The following is a 22,239-nucleotide window of genomic DNA, read 5'->3' as shown; positions in this document are numbered from 1 at the left end:
CATCATATAAGATATTCATGAAATTATGGTATGGAATCATGATTTAATAATGTTGTAATTTTCTACTAATTTTGGATTTATAAAAACAAGAAAATAAATTTAAGATGGAATCCAAAATAATCAATCTTATTAAATTTGGTTTGTTTTTAGAGTTAGATGGTGTCTGTAAATTATCCAGTATGAGATGCAATCTTGATTTAATAATTTAAAATTCATACATCTAATTTTTGGATTATAGTATTTCAAGTAATTATTATTCTATGACAAAAAAGAAGAAAAGAAAAGCAGCATGTCCGAATTGGACCGACCCAGCTTGGGTCGGATATGGATTTGGGCAAGCCCAGCTCAGATCGGGCCCATGGAGGCTCAATCTTCTGGGACTCGAATCGGGTGGTGAAAAGTCTCTTTTAAATATACGAAAAGGATTATAGATAATTTCTTAGAATTAGTCATGTATTCAAACAAAAGGGTCGAGATAAATCCAACCTCTTGAGAAAGATGCCAATTGAGTTTAGATACCTAAACTTCCTAAACCATCTCAATCAGGAGCAGATAACTCCATCCACCCTTGAGTCAAAACTGTTGAGATTTGATTCATAGTTATCTATCTAGATTGTCATCATGATCTAGTGGTTACATGATGATTTCAATAACCACTTCAATCATGATCTAGTAGTTATAAGGTGATTTCAATAACTACCTCATGATCTAGTTATAGGGTAATTGTCACTAGGTCCTATAAATAGGACCGTAGTTTATCTAGCAAGGCATAGAGATAAAGTAGAGAAAAATAGAGAGTCTGTGTGCATTTGGTATCTTGTAAGTGTTCTTATTAATTTTTCTGTTTTTAATACTACATCAGTTTTCTTGAGTATTCTTTTTACTCGTATCGTAGTATTCTGTTTTTTCCTTGCTCCTCCATCCCTAACAAGGGTGGGCAAGTTTTGATACCCTCTCTTGCAGAGAACTTCATCCACTCCAGAGTCAACGCAAGGGCGAGGGCTCTATATGAGCTGGTTTTTACCCCCTTCTTGAAGGCATTACCAACAAGAACAAGTTGCCTGTTATTTAAATCAGCAGATAACTCCACAGCCCACTCTTCTCTATTGCCCACTGATTATTGCCTCCTCCATTTCCTTCGTCAACAATTGCCGGCCGACCTATGGATATACATACCGAAACAAACTCATGTCACAGCTCATCAATGTATTTTGACCCCAAGGAAAGCCAGTGAAACAAGCAAAACGATGGTCAAACAGGCGCCGGTGCACCAAAGCAAGCACAAAGTTTCCAGAACTTGGAGCAAAGCAAGACGAAAAAGATAATGGTCAAACGCAAAACAGAAATCCCCAAGTGGTGCAAAACAAATCCCGGTCTTGCACGAAAGGCTCCTTTCGTTTCAAAGCAACAGAACTTTCTCCCCCTTGTTTCAGGGAATGAAAGGGCACATAAAGTTGGACCAGCTGATAACGCCCATGGCCTAGATTGTCACACCCATCAACCTCAACGTTTTGTTCATTCATACATTCTCTTTGCATGACATAAAGTTTGTTCGCCGTGCAGTGAGAGAAGGGATGGTCGACAAAACCTGCTGTGGAAGCAGCGACTGTAGCTTGGCATGCCTTTTTGTTCTCCATCATGTGCTTGCCAACATCGTTGGTGGTCTTCTCAAGGGCACGCCCGAGGGCATGTTGCCGTCTGCCATGCATTGTCAGGATCAAAGAGATTGTTTCAAGTGCCAAAATTTTTACAAAGTAAAGGACTGAACTAATAAACCTAGGCGGCGAGCAACCCAAGGAAAAGAAATTAGCATCAAGCAGCTCGAAATCTTCATCACTTGCAGAATCCTTGGGCTCTCTCAATCATAGCTTCTATGATTTCTTCAACTTCCATTTATATGCCTATGGGTATTGGTGTTGAAGCTGCTGCTCTGATGCCTCTTAATTCACAAAAGTAATCATGAACCATATTATCTACGTAATCTTGGATTAGGGTTTGCATGGGAAAGACCACCTGAGGTGCAAAAAAAAGGCATATCAAAGGTAAGAGCAAATGATGGAGGGATGATGATGGATGCTGAACATGGTTGCTTTATGGACATGAAAAGGGTGTTAGAAAAGTTGAAAAGGTGAGCACTGATCTTTGATTCAAAGATCTGAATTGAGGCCTAAACCCCAAGCTAATGATGAAGGCAATGATATGTTTTGTGGGCATTTAGGCACTTAATCTGCCTCGCCTTTTTTTTGGATTAGGGTTCTCGGTGGAGAAAAGGTTTTGCATGGGAAAAGCCTGAATGGAAAGTCGATCCAAAGGGGACAGTGTATCTGTCCATGGGATCATGCTCGTTGCCTAGGGTTTCCAGGGCCCTGACCTGTGACTTGAGGAACTTGAGATAGTTTGCAGCCTCATCAAGCATGGTGGCAGTGTCCATTTTGCTCCCTCCGGGGACCAGCTTCTGCAGCATCCTCAATCTCTCACTTATCCTCTCCCGTCGATGCCTTGCTGCCACGGTCTGGGGATCACTTGATATTCTGACGTTCTTTCTCTTTGGCTTCTCCGATGCTTCTTCCAACCCCAGATGGACTGGCCTCAAAGCTGCAGCCCTATAAATCATCTCCTTCACCTGTGCTATGGCCTCGGTGTCGAGCTCGTAGTAGCTTTGCTGACTGAAGTTGATGCTAGAAGGCCCTGAATTCTTTTCTGATCTCAGTTTCTTCTGCCTGGGAGCGTTCCTGAAGCTAATCTCAAAACCTCCTTTCTTACAACAGTTTTCTCCTACTTTCTCATAATCTTCTAGTTTTCTTTTAGTAATATATTTTTCTCTTGATGATTCAACTCCTGGAACATCTGGAATGAAAGAGTTCTGCCTGTCCAAATTAGGTATATGGTAATCGAACAAGCCATGGGTCTCGAACTCTGCTGAAGAGATGGTAGCACTACAACTCAATCTACAAGTGCTTTTGGTGCTAGAGAAGTTATCGAAGTGGTCTTCGTCGTTGTTATCAATGTTTACTTGTAATTGATCAAATGAGCCAAAATTTTCACTGGGGCAGCAGAATGGATCGATCATATTCTTGGGTCCGCCACTGCCTGGAACAACGGAAGCATGTAGTTGTGGAGAAAGAGCGTGTTCAGTTATAGCAGGTATGCCTGAAATCTTGCGAGCAGAATCGGCAGTCAGCATTATAAGTTCTTGCTGTTGCAAGGAACTCGGATCGGAGGTGGAAGCTAATGTGTTGATCGTCTCGTTGACAGCATCAAAGTTTGAGCTTGGATGGCATGCCAGAATTCCTTGGAGATCAAAGCTGGAGCTAATTAGAAGAGCTTCCTCCAACTTGAGCTTCTCACATGCGTTTCTGTAGTCTTCGTTGGACACCAAAAAGTTCTCATACTGATCACTCCATAAAGTTGGTGAGATAGAAACCTGATTTCTGAGAGTGGTCGAGTTACCGAAACCTAAACCATCCATTTCGATGATTATCCTTCAAAACCTGCGTACACATCCAAAGGCATTAAAGCTTGAAGACCCTAGTAAACCAATAATGGAGTAAAGAACTCATCTATACCTTTCAGGAGTGCTGCTTTTAGTTGAAGGGCTTCACACTTTCTATTTGACCGAGTGTAAATGATGCTGCAGCTTGATCTTGTTCATCAGACAATAAGATGGGATTCACCAAAGACACTCTTTGCAGCAGAAAGCTTGGCAATCTTCTAAGAGACGATGCAGTAACGGAATGACAAGCTCACTCGGTCGAGAAAGCCGAAGAGGAAGGTTGCAGTGAGATGTGTCCTCTAGCTCCAGGAATAGGAATGGAGATGGTGTCAGAAAGTGAGCTTATATAGAGCAACAAAGAGATTGTCATTTATTTCTAGGTCCACTGTGGCAGCTGCCTTTTTTGAAGTGTTGGGTTTCAAAGAAAAGGAAGGATTTCGATCAAATGGGCAGCACATGAGACTTCCGAAGAGAGGATTGAATTATTTAAGCCGTGAAAAGACCTGCAGCTCTTTCAGTGTCTTCTGTGTCTTCCATGTTTCCCGCAAATTCTTACAGCTATAGGCTGCAAGCGAGAAGCAAACATTGCAATATATTACCTTGTGAATGTTGGTTGTGGACCTCAAATATTTCGATTTGAGTACTCATTCAGTCATATATTTCGACTTGACTTTTTGATACGTGAGGTTCTAATACTTATGTAAGTCAGTAAAAATCTAATGTTAAAAAGGAAAATTCCTATTTGCAGTGTCTATTTCATCTCAATCTGGCATGTTGGATGGGGAAGGATGAAGAATATTTACTGGCTATTTCATCTCACATATACACATACATTCTTCACCTACAGAATGTTTTAGCCATGGCAGCTACTTGGATAAATGGGACGAGTACTAAATAGAAACAAAACTTTGGGAGCATTAAATTAGCCTGAGGATGTAAGACTAAGAATGTAACAAGAGGGCATGCTGATCCAAAAAAAGAAGACGGCCACTTTGCCGCATGACCTGCTATATTCTAGTGGCTCAAGAAGCATACCAGGAAACCTAACTAGGCTGGAGGTCTGGATATGAGTAACAATTTGTGTTTCGTGTTGGGACTTGAAGTAGTAATAAAGAAGCAGTCCATGAGCTACTTACATGAGGTTTAACTACTCGTGGGGACAAAAGTCTGGTAGGCACTACAACTTAGATAATTCTTTTTAAGTGTGCATGGCAGCAGTTCATGGGGATTCTGAGCCCTTCACATGCGTGCCATGATGCAATACAATGAGACAAATTGCCAACAATAACAATTAATAATTGATCTGCACACAGGGAAGTCACTTTAATTACTGCTTCTCACTAAATTATTTCTATATAATCTTTTATGTTAATTAATTAAATAAGAGTTGGCTCATCTGATTATTGTAAGTTTAGTTTTGTGTAAATCATTTGAATCACATAACAAGAGACAGCATCAAGAGAAATTTAATTCTCATAAAATAATCTAATTCTCATCAATCTTTGTGGGCCAAAATGGATCAGTGGCCCATTTAAATTGTTTTCTATGAAGGTCTATTCAAAGACAGCCTATTAATAAAAGACTTTTCTTCTCAATATACAACATAAGCGAAAATGTAATATAATAAAATAAAGTCATGGATTTGAGATGTTAAATTGGATTTCGTATATATTAAATTGGACTCTAATATGATTTTTAAAGTACAAAAATCAATTGTTATTATTACACATATCACTAATGACACAGAATAATGGCTTTACATTGATGAAAAATTAAACTAAACTAAATAGTGGATGAAGATCCTTGCAATGCATAGTATTATATAACAACAAAAGATTGAGAGAAAGCAAAACATTCACATCAAATAATTGTTGTAATCAATCAATCGAAATGTACAGGAAGAGTTAAAGATGAAAATTGCTATCAACATTGAACACTCATATCACTATTGCGTTGGAATGATCCAATTAAATTTATTATAATAAAAAAGAAATTTAACTTATGGAATGATTTTATCTCTTTGATGACATGAAATCCCTTCTCGAAACTCTAAGCATCACAAAATCAAGGAAGAAATTAATAATATTGGTGATAGAAAATATTCTAAAATTTATCATAACCAATCAGCTGACCACCACTGACGAGTTGACGTGAAGAACAAAGGCTAGGTCATCCGTATTGAATCTCGGATTTTGATGATAAAATTAATTGATATGTTTGTGATCTAATCTGCGTTTTGAGTGACGTAGGAAGCTTCGATCAGGGAAAGACAATTAAAGCAGGAAGAATTATGTTGGGTTGGAGTGGAACATGTGAGAATGTTGGACGTTGAGACGGAGGATCAGTCGGCGTATCGAGAGAAGGCTTCGGGCCATGGGTTCAGGCATCAAGCCAAGAAGAGCAGAAATTACGTCAAGGAAATCAGAGTTGCAGAGGTCAACTAGCCGATTGGGTAATAGGCCGCAAGAGAGGACGATGCGCTGAAGATTCGGACGAAGCATCGATGAACCAATGACATGCCAGACAACATTTGATTTAGCTTTGTAATAATTGTCTAGATCGAAGTAGGTTTTAGGTGTAATTGAGTTAGAATTGGGCCAACTTAATTATGAGCCAATTGGGCCTAATTTTGGACTGTGTTGGGCTAAGTGAAAGACCTAAATAGTGACCCAACTGGTGGAACCATTAGTGGCATAGTCTCCAAGATTGTGCCAAGCGATGGCATCGCTAGTCTAGGCGGTGGTACCACCCAGACATAGTCTCCTAGAGTGTTAGTCAGTGGTACCACTAGTCTAGGTGGTGGTACTATCTAGACACAGTCTCCCAAGCGATAGTACCGACTAGTGTTAGTGCTGTAGGTGGTGGTACCACCCAACACAAGTGGTGGTACCACTAGGACCTAGGAAACCCGGGATAAGACCTTTTTTTGGCTCTATTTTTGAAGCCAATTGGGGTCTATAAATACCCCAGCTATTCCTGCATGGAATAGCAAGAAAGTTGAGTAAAACTCTCTAAACCCTAAAATTGTAAACCCAATTAGAAAGTTGAATTCCCTCCTCCTAAAGGTTAGAGAGAGTTCTAAGAGAGGTGTGTGAAGGAAACCTTGTAAAATAGGGGTGTAAAAGTTGTTTCCTAAACCTATGAAAAGGAGAAAGTGTAAAAGGGTAGTTGATCTTCACCCGTTGAAAGAAGATCGGTAGTGGAAGTCGATGGTCTCGAGTGAAGAGGAATCGAGAGTGGATGTAGGTCACGACGACCGAACTACGATAAAAATATGATTTACATTTCTATTTTGCTTTTTTACTTTCATTGTAAACTGCTTTACTTTCACTATGCTTCTATGCGATTTCAAGTTAAACATATTTCCTATAAGGGCTTTGTCAAAACGATTTTATCGTATGAAGATTTTTGACTCAACGTAATTTTATCGCTGCACTAATTCACCCCCCTTCTTAGTGTCGTTCTTGATACTAACAGTTGATATCAGAGCCACATTCTTTCTCGTTTAATTTAATACCTAAGAGAAAAGACTCTTTTCGGATTTTAAGAGGATCACTTTATTATTCGTCCTTATATGTTCAATGGGACGAACTATATTAGAAAACTCAAATGAGAGTTTTCTTGCTTTCTTTAGATTTGAATTTATGGAATATTATCGAAAGTGGTTTTCAAAAGTCTTCTACTCCAATGAACAAATGGAATGATTTAAAGAAGAAAACTTTTTCTTTAAATACTAGAGCTATAAACGCTCTATTTTACGTTTTGAATAAAAATGAGTTCAATCGAGTATCTATTTGTGAAACAGCTTTCGATATTTAGCACATACTTGAAATCACACACGACGACACTAGTAGAGTTCAAGGTTCTAAAATAAATTTTTTGATGCATGATTTTGAGTTGTTTTATATGAAACTAAACGAAACCATTGGAGACATGTATATCCGTTTTACGGATGTCATCAATGGTTTAAAAGTCTTGGTAAATATTTTTTTAATTTTTAACTTGTGAATAAAATATTGAGATCCTTTCCAAAGAGTTGAGACCCTAAAGTAATGACCATTCAAGAGCCCAATGATTTAAATAATTTTTCTCTCGAAGAACTTATTGGGTCTTTGATAACCTATGAAATGATGTCCAAGACACATAATGAACTTGATGAACATGAGAACAACATTCCAAAGAATAGAAAGGATTTGACACTTCGAATAATAGAATACCACTTGAGTGATGACTCAAATGATGATGACCTTGAACTTCTCACAATAAAACTTAAAAAGTTCTTAAAACAATAATCAAAGAATAAAAATGAACTTAAAAAAAAGAAGCTACTAAAGAAGAAGAAAGTTTTCAAGGTGGCTTGGGAAGAATCAAGCTTATCCAAAGATGAGAAGCAAACCAACAAAGATAAGGTGGCGAATTATGCCTTAATGACTTTCGACGATGAGGTAACCAAAACCCCCTTAGTTTATTTTGAAATAACTTGATGCTTTTCATGAGTTATTTTTAAATTAGTTAGTAAAAAAAATATAAAAAGATCATGCTTTTCTTTCTAGTGTTTTTAAAAAATTAAAAAAAATTGATCATGACAATTGCATTTCTTTATGATAAAGGAATAAAATGTTATATCTAAATCTAATGCTTGTATACCTAATAAGATTAATCCTATGTATATTTTTAAGAAGCAATAATGTATATCTTGATGATTTCTATATTGCTTTTTGATTGAAAATGTTTTATGTCTAATGAAATCATGTTTGATAATGCATAATGATGTAAGATGTAATGAAAATATTAAAAGGTTTAGTATTATGCTTGATGATTTTATATTATGCATAAGGATTTGATGTCTTGATGATTTTTGTGATGAATCTTATTTTTATCTTTCAAAATGCATGGTTTTTACATAAAAATAAAAAAATAAAAATAAAAACTTGGGCATGCTTGTAAGAAATCATATCACTTAAATTGAAACAACTATAAAGAGGAAAGTATTTTTTCTTGAAAATTTCTTATCAATTTTTTCAAAAAGAGATTAATGAATCTATTCTTGAACTATTAAAGTGATTTTGATGATTTAGATTTGAATGAGTTTTGTCCAAATCATGATCTTGATGATTGAAGATTTCATATGCATGAATTGAGATCTTTTTCTCCTATGTTTCTTTTGTCATTTACTAAAAAGGAAAATTATCCAAATGAATCATGAATATTCTTTTGATTACAACTTGAAAACTTTCGATAAATCAAGATTTTTCATATTTTGTTCTCCTACTATTCCTTTTACTATTCACTAAAAAGGAGACTTATTCTAATAAACCATGATATACTACTTGACATTTTGATAATTTATGACTTGAGTTTTGTTATGTATTATTTCCCTCTTCTTCTTTCTTATTTACAATGACAAAGGGGAGAAAGGAAATCATTAGCATTTCAAGAGATTGATGAACCTCGTTATTTCATTTTGAATCACTTGAAAGTGACTTTATTGATTTGACAAATTGAATGAGTTGAAAATAATGATGAATGTTTTGAAAATAAATATTTGTATTATGTTAGATGATTTTACATTTTGAAATTATGCATGATGAGTTGAAGTAATAAAGGTTTGAATGCACGAATCGACAATCTTTTTGTCACACGAACCATGATTCTTTCACTTGATACTTTAAATTTTTTATGATTCATGATGAATTGAGACATTATGCATGAATTAAGCTCTCGTGTGAATTTATCTACGTTGCCTTTATTGAATTTTTTGAAAAATAATTTTGATGATAATTTTGGATTTATTTTCATATGACTCATTTTACCAATGAGATGATATATCCAATTAAATCATTTATCGTATTTATGACTTGTGATATATTCAACATAAAACATTTTTCTTGATGCACGTATGATTCACTTTTTTAAGAGAATATTTATCAAATTGTGATAACTTAAGATTTTCTTTATATGAATCAAGATTTTTTATTATTCTCCTATGATTCTATTTACTATATATTAAAGAGAAACATTATTGAAATTATGATATTGAATTCTCAGAATCAAAACTTGATATTTTCTTCATGTAAATCATTTGATTTGAAATGATGCATGCAATACTATGATTATTTTTTATGAAATTATGTGAAAGTCAATAATTATGAAATGATACCTTATTTCAATATGTCATATTGAAATAAAAATGATACTTTATCTTTGTCATGATTTAAAAATTGAAGTAAAGGGAAAAGAATTACAACATTGTATTCTTCCATTCTTTTTTATAATGACAAAGGGGGAGAAAAATTGCTAGCTTGCACATTTCAAAAGAAAGCAAAAATTGCTAACTTACATATCACAAAGAGAGACAAAACTTATTCGCTTGCACATGTCAAAAGGAAGCAAAAATTGCTAACTTGCATATCACAAAAAGAGGCAAAACTTAGCTCATCTCAAAAAAGAAGAAAAAAGTGCTATCTTACACATCTCAAGAGAGGCAATACTCATGATGCATGAACATCTCAAAAATTTGCTATCTTGCATATTCTAAAATGTGTAAAACCCGCTAAATTTGCTAGCTTGCACATTGCAACGGGAGCAAAAAATTGCTAGCTTGCACTTCTCAAAAGAGAAGAAAGAACTCATTAGCTTGCATGTTCTAAAGTAATGAAAAATTTGTTAAATTGCTAAGCTTTCATATATCTAAAACTTGATAGTTGCACTTCTCCTTTTTGTTGATGACAAAGGGGGAGAAGTCATGATGACAATCATGCATGGGATGATATACTTGGATATTTTGATTATGTATGAGTTTATGTTTTATGCAATGATATGATTAATTGAGTCTTTCAATATTTATGCTGCATGCAATGGTGAAATATTTATAATTTTTTGAATTCAAATACTCTATCAAAACAATATATTGATAGGGGGAGTTTAGTTTAAACTTCGTCATCAATTGGTTGTTATCATAAAAAAGGGTGAGATTATTGAATCTCATATTTTGATGATGAAATCAATTGATATGTTTGTGATCTGATCTACATTTTGAGTGACATAGAAAGTTTCGAATAGGGAGAGATAATTAAAGTAGGAAGAATTATGTTAGGCTGGAGTGGAACATGTCAGAAGATTAGACATTGAGCCGAAAGGTCGGTCGACATATCGGCAAAAGGCTTCGGCTCATCGGTTCAGGCATCGGGCTAAGAAGAGTGAAAATTACACTAAGGAAATCGGAGTTGCGGAGGTCAACTAGCCGATTGGGCAATAGGCTATAAGAGAGGATGATGCATCGAAGATTCAAATGAAGCGTTGATGAACCAATGACATACCAGATAATATTTGATTTAGGTTTGTAATAATTATCTGGATCGAAGTAGGTTTTAGGTGTAATTGGGTTGGAATTAGGCCAACTCAATTATGGGCCAATTGGGCTCAAGTTTAGACTATGTTGGGCTAAGTGAAAGGCCCAAATAGTGACCCAATAGGTGAAAACCATCTGTGGCACAGTCTCCGAGATTGTGTCAAGTGGTGGTACCGCCTAAACACAATCTCCAAGAGTGTTAGATGGTGGTACCGCTAGTCTAGGCGATGGTATCGCCCAGACATGGTCTCCTAAGCGGTAGTACTACCAGACTAGGTGGTGTTATCGCCTAGTATTAGTGTTGTAGGCAATGGTACCGCCTAGCACAAGCGGTGGTACCGCCAAGACCAAGGAAACCCTAGATGAGACCTTTTTTTGGCTCCATTTTTGAAGCCAATTGGGGTCTATAAATATCCTAGCTATTCCTATATAGAATAGCAAGAAAGTTGAGCAAAACTCTGTGATGTTAAAATTGTAAACCCTATTAGAAAGTTGATTTCTCTCCTCCTAAAGCTTAGAAAGAGTTTTAAGAGAGGTGCGTAGGGGAAAACTTGTACAAGAGGGGTGTAAAGGTTGTCTCTTAAACCTGTAAAAAGGAGATAGTGTAAAAGAGTAGTTGATCTTCACCCATTGAAAGAAGATCGGTAGTGGAAGTTGGTGGCCTTGAGTGAAGAGGAATCGAGAGTGAATATAGGTCATGACAACCGAACCACTATAAAAATCTAGTTTGCATTTCTATTTTGCTCTTTACTTTCATTGTAAACTGCTTTACTTTCACTACGCTTCTATGCACTTTCAAGTTAAACATATTTCCTATATGGGCTTTGTAGAAATAATTTTATTATACGAAGATTTTTGACTCTATAATTTTATCATTGCACTAATTCACTCCCCTCTCTTAGTGTCATTCTTGATCATAATAATCCCCCAACATGGTAGCAAGATGGAGGAATAACGGCTTATTGGCCCTCGTGGACAATAGTCCACGGGAGGTTGTTTGGGCCGATCTAATCGGTCGTCATGGGCAATAGTCCCCGAGCGGCCGCTTAGACCTGCGCCCCTCGATCCGCCTCCATGGACAATAACCCACAAGGGATCATTTGAGCTTGCCACCCACATGGGAAAAATGCCATGGGAGGTTGTTGCAATGATTACAGACGATCTCCCCAGCTCCCCAAGTATAAAAGCCGGCCCTTGGTGTCTGCTTAAGGGTCGGACCTCTCTCACAGAAAACCCCCTTTACACCCATATAATCCCATAAGACTAACTTAACTATCAGAGCAATCAAGTTGAAAATCACTCTAATGTCGACCTTTTTGTAGGATTCTCGAGGAAAAATAAACCTACCTTAACCTAACCTCAGAACACACCTCGGACACCCAAAGACCCAATGTAGACCACCTCGGAGTCACTTTAGATACCTCAACTTTATAGTGATCGCTATTGAATCTCATATTTTGATGATGAAACCAATTAATAATTATGTTTATGTTATAATCTATGTTTTAAGTGACGCAAGATGCTTCGATCAGGATGAGATAATTAAAGCAAGAAAAATCATGTTGGGTTAGAGGAACATGTCAGAAGATTGAACGTCGGGCCTGTGGATCGATCGACGTATCGACAGAAGGCTTCGGGCTGTGGATTCAAGTATCAGACCAAGAAGAGCGGATATTGCACCAAGGATATCAGAGTTGCGGAGTCAACTGGCCGATTGGGCAATAGGTTGTAGGAGAGTACGATGCGCTGAAGAATCGGACGAAGCGTCAAGGGACCAATGACATGCCAGACAACTTGATTAATACTTAGTATTAATTATCTAGATCAAAGTTTATTTTACATGTGCAGGATTAACTACGATGACAGTAAGATATGCGGCAGGTGTTGAGCCGGAGTCAAGACAAAGATCATGTTAGTGATTCGAGAGTTCGTCAAAAGTTCGGACGGTCGTTGGAGGTTCTATGGGAACAATCCGAGAAGTCCAGAAGCTTGCCAAAGAAGCTCATCGGAACTCTCCAAGAGGATCATTGCAAGTCCAGGAGTTTGCCGGGAGTCCACCGGAGTATCGTTGAGGGTTCATCGGTTGTTCGCTAGAAGCTCGCTGGAAAAAGTGATTGACGCACCGGAACACGATCTGCAGTATTGATGTCTTAATTGTCGTAGTTAGCATAAAGATTAAGTTAAGATTGTGAGATGATCCCATTAACTTAATCTGGGGCCAATTGGGCCCTTAGCAGACTTAAATTGGGTTGAATGGATCATCCCATTCGGACCTAGAATTCTTGGTCGGCGGTGGCACCGCCCAGGAGACTTGGTCTCCTAGGAATTCTAGGCGGTAGTACCGCCTCTATCAAGCAGTGATACCGTCGAGAGTTATTACTGCTAGTGATGGTACCACCCCTGTCAGGTGATGGTACCGCCTAAGCTTGGTCTCTGAGCAACGTCAGGCGTTAGTACCGCCCAGACTGAGTGGTAGTACCGCTCAGTGACAGTTGATAAGCGGTAGTACCGCCAGGACCCTGGAAAACCGGGAATGGACATTTTTGAGCTCCGAATTCAAACAGATTGGGGCCTATATAAACCCCACCCTTTCTGCATGAAAGGGTAACCAAAAGCTTACTTTTATTTTGAGTATTTGAGAGCTTAAAAGTGTTGTAAAAGGCTAGAAGTTCTTCTCCCTCTTTCTTTCTAAGTGTTGATCATTCAAGAGAGGAGTGAAAATCTATAAGGGTCGTCTCCTAAGCCCGTCAAAAGGAGAAAAGCTGTAAAAGGGTGGTTGGCCTTCGCCTATTGAAGGAAGGCCTCTAATGGACGTTAGTGATCTCGTCGGAGGAGGAAGCCAAAAGTGGATGTAGATCAAGATTGATTGAACCGTTCTAAATCTCAGTTTGCATTTACATTCTGCTCTTTATCTTAACTGCAAACTGCCTCCATTGCTTTACATCAACTATACTTTCTTTTGATCTTAAGTTAAAGTTCTTTCCGAAATGGTTTTCATCGAAAACAGATTTCATCATATAAAAGTCGTTTTTGAACCAACGAAAGTTTTCTACTGTACTATTTCAACCCCTCCTCCCCAGTGCTCTTGATCCTAACAATTGGTATCAGAGCCTCATAATTTCTCAGTTGGTTTAACACCCAAGAAAAATGGCTCTTTTCGCCTTTCAAGAGGGTCACTCTCTCATTCGTTCTCCCTTTTTCAATGGGACGGACTACACTTATTGAAAAATTCGAATGGGAGTTTTCTTGCTTTCTTTTGATTTGAATTTATGACAAATAATCGAAAACGGATTTGAAATGTCTTCTCTTCCAATGAACCATTGGAATGATTTGGAGAAGAAGATGTTTTCTTTAAATGCAAAGACTATGAATGCCTTGTTTTGCACCTTAGATAGAAATGAGTTTAATCGTGTTTCTACTTGCCAAACGGTTTTCGATATTTGGTGCACTCTTGAAATCATGCATGAAGGAACTAGCAAAGTTAAAGATTCAAAAATTAATTTTTTAATGTATGATTTCGAGCTTTTTCGAATAAAGCTGAGTGAAACCATTGTTGACAAGTACACCCGTTTTACGGATGTCGTCAATGGTTTAAAATTTCTTAGTACATGTTTTTCGAATTTTGAACTTGTAAACAAGATTTTACGATCACTTTCTAAAACATGGGACTCTAAAGTAACAGCCATACAAGAGGCTAAAAGCCTAAATAACCTTCCACTCAAAGAACTAATTGGGTCTTTAATGACCTACGAAATAAAGAATGTGGCAAAAAAGGGAACTCGAGAATAACCTTCCAAAGGACATGAAGGATTTGGGACATAGAACACATGAAGACCACTTGAGCATAAGCTCAAGTGATGGTAAACTTGAATAACTCACTAAGAAATTTAAAAAGTTAATGAAACAAAAATTTAAGAACAAAAAGAAACTACTTGCTTTGAACGCAAGAAGAAGAACAAAAATTGGGATGAATCGAGCTCCTCCGAAGATGAGGAGAAAATCAAGAAAGGCGATGTGGCAAACTATGCCTTAATGGCTTTCAACGATGAGGTAATCGAAACTCCCTTAATTTATTCTGAAATTACATGATGCTTTTCAAGATGTATTTTCCTTATTTAGTTTAAAAATATATATTTTCTTGAAAATTACATGTTTAAAAATGAAAATACAAAAATTATGATTATGCTAGTAATTTTTAAAAAGATAATGGAAATTACATGTTTTATGTTAATGGAATAAAATGTTAGATTTAAATCTAATGATGATTCTATAAATGTTTTTTAAGAAGAAATAATGTGCATCTTGATGATTTCTAATTTTGATTTAAACCATGCTTGATGTCTTAATGAAAATATTAAGAAGTTTAATATCATGCTTAATGATGATGCATGACTTTTGTATGGAAAACTAATCATGAAAAGATAGATTCACCTAAAAAGAAAAATGCATGACTACAACAAATAACAAAATGATTTTGGTTGAAAATACCTTATGCTCAATGAAACCATGATTGATGAATATGCTTTATGTTTAATGATTTCTTTGCCTTGTATGTCCTATCATGATGAATATTTTGAAAATAAATGAAATCATGTTTGATTTGAAGTAATGCATAATGATCATACTTAATGAGTTTTCTTTCAAAATGATGCATAATGATTTTTGTGATTTATGGATTATCAATGTTCACAGTAATAAAAGTGACTTTTTCGGTTTAAAAAATGATGCATATTTTGATTTGGCATAAATGAAATAGGCATGCTTATATGAAATAGTATAAGTGTCATGCTTGATGATTGTATACTTAATGATGCATAAAGATGTAATGAAAATATTAAATATTTTGATTCCATGATTGACGATTTTATTCATGAGATTTTAAAGTTATACATGATGATTTTTATGATTTATTGGTCTTGATGGTTTTTATGATGAAATTTATTTTTTGATCCTAATCGTGCATATTTTTATTTGATATAAAAGAAAAGAACAAGCATGTATGAAATCAATCAATGAGTTGAAACAAAAGGAGGAAAGATTTTTTCTTGAAAAATTTTCTTTTTTTTCTATCTTATCGATTTTTCACTAAGAGACCAATAAAATTATTTGTCATTTTGAATCTCTTGAAAGTAATGTTGAGATTTTGATGATTTTGTTGATTTGAATTTGAATGAGCTTTATCTTGATTTCTTGTAATTATAATTTGAATTTTCTATTAAATGAATCAAGATTGCTTTCTATTTAAAAGGAGATTTGTCGGAATGGTTCATGGTCTTTTAGTATTCATGATCTTAATAATTATGTTTTTGAAACTTTATGTAAATCAAGATTGTTAATCATGATTCTCTCATTTTATCAAAGAGAATATTTTTCAAAATGAATCGTAAGCTGTTTTCTCTTGATTTTTTGATACCCATAATTTGAGAAAATGTACCTTGATGCTTGGAATATTTTATGCATAAATTGATTTTCTTTATGATTCAATACTCCTTTGTAATTATGATTTGTTTATCGCATGATATGATTGAATCAATATTATAAAAGAAAAAAGAAATTGTTAGCTTGCTAATTGCAAAAGAGAACAAAAATATATGCTAGCTTGAATGATAAAACATGAGATTGTCTATAGTGCAAATTTATTATTCTCATGATGATGTGTAGATTGAAATAATGATTGGAATATTGATGTAATTACAAATGATGATTTGATATTATGCATGAAACACTCATGATATTATTTTGATGCATGTAATGATAAAATATTCATGATGAAAAATTGTTTTGATTTTCACATCTTGATTTTTTCATATTTGTTACCTTACTTTTGTCATAATTTGAAAATTGATGTAAAGGGTCTTCCCTTCTTTTTGACAATGACAAAGGGGGAACAAAACATGCTAACTTGCACTTTGCAACGGAAGTAAAATTGCTAGCTCAATCTTTGCAAAAAAAAAAAAATAGCACTTCTCAAAAGAGAAAAATAAATTACTATCTTGAACATCACTAAGAATTGCTAGCTTGAAATTTCAAGAAGAGGCAAAAATAGCTATCTTGAACATCACTAAAAATTTGCTACTTTGCATGATGTAAAATTTGCTAGAATTGCTAGCTTGTGATCTAAAGAGAAGCAAAGAATTGCTATCTCAAAAGAAGTAAAACTGCTATCTTGCCTATCTCAAGAAGCAAAACATGCTAAATTTGCACATCTCTAATTTGCTAGCTTGTATAAAGTAGAACATGCTATCTTACTACCTTACATGATAGCAAAATTCCATGATGGAGATTATGTTTATCATGCAAATGATTAGAACTTATATTACAAACACTTGATTGTGGTACTTCTCCTTTTTGTTGATGACAAAGGGGGAGAAGTATGTTGATGTCATGCATGATTTGATCATGGCATGTTTGCTTGGATTTTAGAATCCAAGATCTTCTATCAATATGGCATATTGATAGGGAGAGTTTGTTTAAACTCCGTCATCAATTGGTTATCATCATAAAAAAGTGAGAGATTGTTGAATCTTGTATTTTGATGATGAAACCAATTGATAATTGTGTTTATGTTTTAATCTATGTTTTAAGTGACGTAGGATGCTTCGATCAAGATGAGACAATTAAAACAAGAAAAATCATGTTGGGCTGGAGGAACATGTTAGGAGATTGAACGTCGGGCCAGTGGATCGGTCAACGTATCGACAGAAGGCTTCGGGCCGTGGATTCAGGCATCAGGCCAAGAAGAGCAGACATTGTGCCAAGGATATCGAAGTTGCGGAGTCAACTAGTCGATTGGGCAATAGACCACAGGAGAGGACGATGCGCCGAAGAGTTAGACGAAGCGTCGAGGGACCAATGACATGCCGGACAACTTGATTAATGCTTAGTATTAATTGTCTAGATCGAAGTTTGTTTTACATGTGTAGGATTAACTATGATGGCAGTAAGATATGCAGTAGGTGTTTAGCTGGAGTCAAGACAAAGATCACATTGGGGGTTCGAGAGTTCGTCAGAAGTCCGGATGGTTATCGGAGGTTCTATGGGAACAATCCGAGAAGTCCAGAAGCTTGCCAAAGAAGCTTATTGAAACTCGCCAAGAGGATTGTTGTAAGTCCAGGAGTTTGCTGGGAGTCCGCTGAAGCATTACTGAGGGTTCATCGGATGTTCACCGGAAGTTTGCCGGAAGCTCATCGGAAAAAGCGATTGATGCACCAGAACATGATCTGTAGTATTGATGTCTTAATTATCGTAGTTAGCATGAAGATTAAGTTAGGATTGGGAGGTGATCCCATTAACTTAATTTAGGGCTAATTGGGCCCTTGATAGACCCAAATTGGGCCGAATGGATCAGCCCATTTGGACCCAGAATTCCTGGCCGGCGGTGGCTACGCTAGGGCCGGCGGTGGCACTGCCCAAGAGACTTGGTCTCCCAGGAATTCTGGGTGGTAGTACTGCCCCTGTCAGGCAGTGGTAACACCGACAGTTATTCCTACTAGCGGTGGTACTACCCTTGTTAGGCGGTGGTACCACCCCGATCAAGCGGTGGTACCGCCCTTGTTAGGCGGTGGTACCGCTCCTGTCAAGCGGTGGTATCGCCTGAGCTCGGTCTCCAAGCGACATCAGGTAGTAGTATCGCCCAGACTGAGCGGTAGTATCGTTCAATGACAATTGATAGGCGGTAGTACTGTCCAGTTATGGCAGTGGTACTGCTAGGACCCCGAAAATCTGGGAATGGATACTTTTGAACTCCGAATTCAAACTGATTGGGGCCTATATAAACCCCACCCTTTCTACATGAAAGGGTAACCAAAAGCTTACATTTATTATGAGTATTTGAGAGCTTAAAAGTGTTATAAAAGGCTAGAAGTTCTTCTCCCTCTTTCTTTCTAAGTGTTGATCATTCAAGAGAGGAGTGAAAATTTGCAAGGCTTGTCTCCTAACCCATCAAAAGGAGAAAGCTGTAAAAGAGTGGTTGGCCTTTGCCTATTGAAGGAAGGCCTCTAGTGGACGTCGGTGACCTTGTCGGAGGAGGAAGCCAAAAGTGGATGTATGTCAAGATTGACCGAACCACTCTAAATCTCGGTTTGCATTTACATTTTGCTTTTTATCTTAACTGCAAACTACCTCCATTGCTTTACATCAACCATACTTCCTTTTGATCTTAAGTTAAATTTCTTTTCAAAATGGTTTTCATTGAAAACAAATTTCATCATATGAAATTCGTTTTTGAACCAATAAAAGTTTTTCGCTATACTAATTCACCCCTCCCCCCCCCCCCCCCCCCTCTTAGTGCTCTTGATCCTAACAATCGCCTCACTAGACTGCCACGAGGGCCACTCAAACAACTTTGTGCCTTCCGGTCCAGACCAAGTTGTGCTGACTCTCAGTCGATAGTATCCTGGCAATAACATTTTGGTATTAGAAGAAGGGCTCAAATGTATTGAATCTCAGATTTTGATGATGAAACCAATTGATAGAATTTATCTGATTTGCGTTTTGAGTGACGCTGGAAGCTTTGATCAGGGAGAGACAATTAAAGTAGGAAGAATCATGTTGGGTCGGAGTGGAACATGTCAGAAGATTAGACATCGAGTTGGAGGACTGGTCGACGTATCGGTAGAAGGCTTCGGGCCATGGGTTCGGGTATTGGGCTAAGAAGAGTAGAAATTGCACCAAGAAAATCAGAGTTACAGAGGTCAACTGGTCGATTGGGCAATAGGTCGCAAGAGAGGACGATGTGCCAAAGAATCGGACAAAGCGTCGATGAACCAATGACATGCTGGGCAACATTTAATTCAAGCTTTGTAATAATTGTCTAGATCAAAGTAGGTTTTAAGTGTGTAGAATTAACTATGATAGCGATCAAGGCATAAAGCAAAAATGAAGTCATGGAGTCAAGAACGAGATTTCATTGGGAGTTCGAGAGTTCATCGGATGTCCGGACGTTCGTCAGAAGTTCTGTCGGAATTGACCGAGAAGTCCAGGAGCTTACCAAAGAAACTCATCGGAACTCGCCAAGTAGATCATCGTGAAGTCCAGGAGCTTGTCGGGAGTCCGATGGAACATTGCCAAGAGATCATCAGAAGTTCGCTAGAAGATCGTCGGAAGAAATCTAGACTTACCGAACTTATTTAACTTAGTGTATGCCTTAAAATTCGTAGTTGGCATATAATTGGATTGAAATTGAGTCAACTCAATTAGGAGCCAATTGGGTCTAAGTTTGGGCTACGTTGGGCCAAGTGAAAGGCCCAAACAGTGACCCAACAGATAGAACTATCGTGGCATAGTCTCTGAGACTATGTCAAACAGTGGTATCGTCAGTCTGGGTGATGGTACCACCCAGATACAGTCTTCGAGAGATTGTCAGGTGGTGGTACTGCTAGACTGGGTAGTGGTACCGCCCATTGGCAAGGTGCCACATAGTGGTACAGTCAGACTGGGCAATGGTACCGCCTAGTATTAGTGCTATAAGCGATAATACTACCTAGCACAAGCGGTGGTATCACCAGGACCCGGGAAACCCAGGATGAAACCTTTTTAAGCTCCAAGTTTGAATCCACTTGAGGCTTATAAATACCCCTCTCATCTCTAGTTAACAAAGATAAGAATTAAAAGAAAAAAGAAACAAAAACGTTGTTGTAATCTTATGAGAATTCCTCTCAAGCTCTAAGTGTTAGTCTTGTTTAAGAGAGGAGTGAAGGGGGTTGTAAAGGTTCTCTCCTAAACTTATCAAAAGGAGAATTGAGTTGCAAGGGTATTTGATCTTTGCTCATCGAAGGAAGATCGGTAGTGGAAGTTGATGGCCTCGACGGAGGAGGAATCAGAAGTGGATGTAGGTCACAACTACCGAAGCACTATAAATTGGTTTACATTTCTTTTTGAGCAATTTACCTTTACTGCAAACTGCTTTACCTTCTTATTGCTTTCATTATGCTCCCATATGCTTTCAAGTTAATATCTTTCCGAAACGTGTTTAATCAAAATGAAATTTTGAACCGACGTGATTTTTATCCGCTACACTAATTCACCCCCCCCCTCTTAGTGCCGACTCATTCCTAACAGAATAATGCAAAAACATCCACTCGTGAACTTTCTCAATGAGCACTTTAGCATGGAGGCGCCACCATCCACACATAGTACCTTCATATAAGGTGGACAACCACCCTCTTCTCAGGTGGATGCATCCACCTTAACTCAAACCCTAGGGTGCTATTGGCACCTGTTCAATGACCCTGGGCTTTCACCTCTAGGGAAAGTGCGAGAAACTTGGTTGTTCCCGTCAAGGCTTTTTTTAGCCTTACGCACTAGGTGCAAATCCTTACTAGAATGATACAACCCATCACTTTACTCCAGCCTCTATTAGCTTAGTAGGCAACACCCCCATTCATAGCCATGGTTAGTGGCTCAACCACTGCCTACACTAACACTCAATGGGGTGTTGAATCTCGAATTTTGATGATGAAACCAATTGATAATGTTATGATCTAATATGCATTTTGAGTGATGTAGGACTGCCTTCGATCAGGAGAGACAAATTGATTAAAACAGGAGGAATCAGATGTTGGGCCGGAGTTAAACATTTCAGAAGATTGAACGTCGGGCGGGAGGATCGATCGATGTGTCAACAGAAAGCTTTGTGCCATGAGTTTGGGCATCGGGTCGAAGGATTGAACATTGCGCCAAGGAGATCAGAAGTTGTAGGTGTCAACATGTCGATTGGGCAATACGCCGAAGGAGCGAACGATGCATCGAAGGATAAAAAAAAGAGCCAGAAGAACCAATGACATGTTGGACAATAGATGATTTATGTTTTGTAATAATTTATCTAGATCGAGTTAGTTTAGGTTGTAATTGGATTAGTTTAAAATATAATTAGGCCAACTCAATTAGGGGCCAATTGGGCCTGAATTGGGATTGTTTTGAGCCAAGAGACATACCCATTCAATGACCCAAAACTTGGGTCAAGCAGTGGCACCGCCAGTGGCTCAATCTCCGAAACATAATCTCTAAGACTGTGTCGGTGGTATCACCGCCATAATGGGCGGTGGTACCACCAGTACCCCGAAAACTGAGGATGAGAAACTTTTAGACTCTAAGTTTGAATTCATTTGGGGCCTAGAAATACCCCTCTCATCCCTACTTAGATACATAAGAACTGAAAACAAAAATAAGGAAAAATTCTATTGAAATCTTGTGAGAACTTCTCTCAAGCTCTAAGTGTTGGTAAAGTTTAAGAGAGGAGTAAGTGAGGGTGTAAAGGTTCTCTCCTGAGCTTATCAAAAGGAGAATAGAGTTGTAAGGGTAGTTGGTCTTCGCCCATCGAAGGAAGACCGTCAGTAGATGTATGTGGCTTCGATGGAAGAGGAATCGAGAGTGGATGTAGGTCACAACGACCGAA

At 37.4% G+C, this 22,239-nt stretch overlaps 1 protein-coding gene across 1 annotated transcript; it reads right to left on the bottom strand.

Moving 5' to 3' along the window:
- Window positions 1–1,277: 1,277 nt before the first annotated feature.
- LOC135628688 (uncharacterized) lies at window positions 1,278–3,784 on the bottom strand. The gene has a single exon (XM_065135499.1). The coding sequence runs from the start codon at window positions 3,467–3,469 to the stop codon at window positions 2,249–2,251; it is 1,221 nt and encodes a 406-aa protein (XP_064991571.1). The 5' UTR covers window positions 3,470–3,784; the 3' UTR covers window positions 1,278–2,248.
- Window positions 3,785–22,239: the final 18,455 nt, after the last annotated feature.

Source organism: Musa acuminata, chromosome BXJ3-1 (genome assembly GCF_036884655.1).
Source record: "Musa acuminata AAA Group cultivar baxijiao chromosome BXJ3-1, Cavendish_Baxijiao_AAA, whole genome shotgun sequence".
Lineage (NCBI taxonomy): Eukaryota > Viridiplantae > Streptophyta > Magnoliopsida > Zingiberales > Musaceae > Musa > Musa acuminata.
Note: the sequence above shows the minus strand (reverse complement) of the source record. Positions and strands in the feature narration are given on the sequence as shown.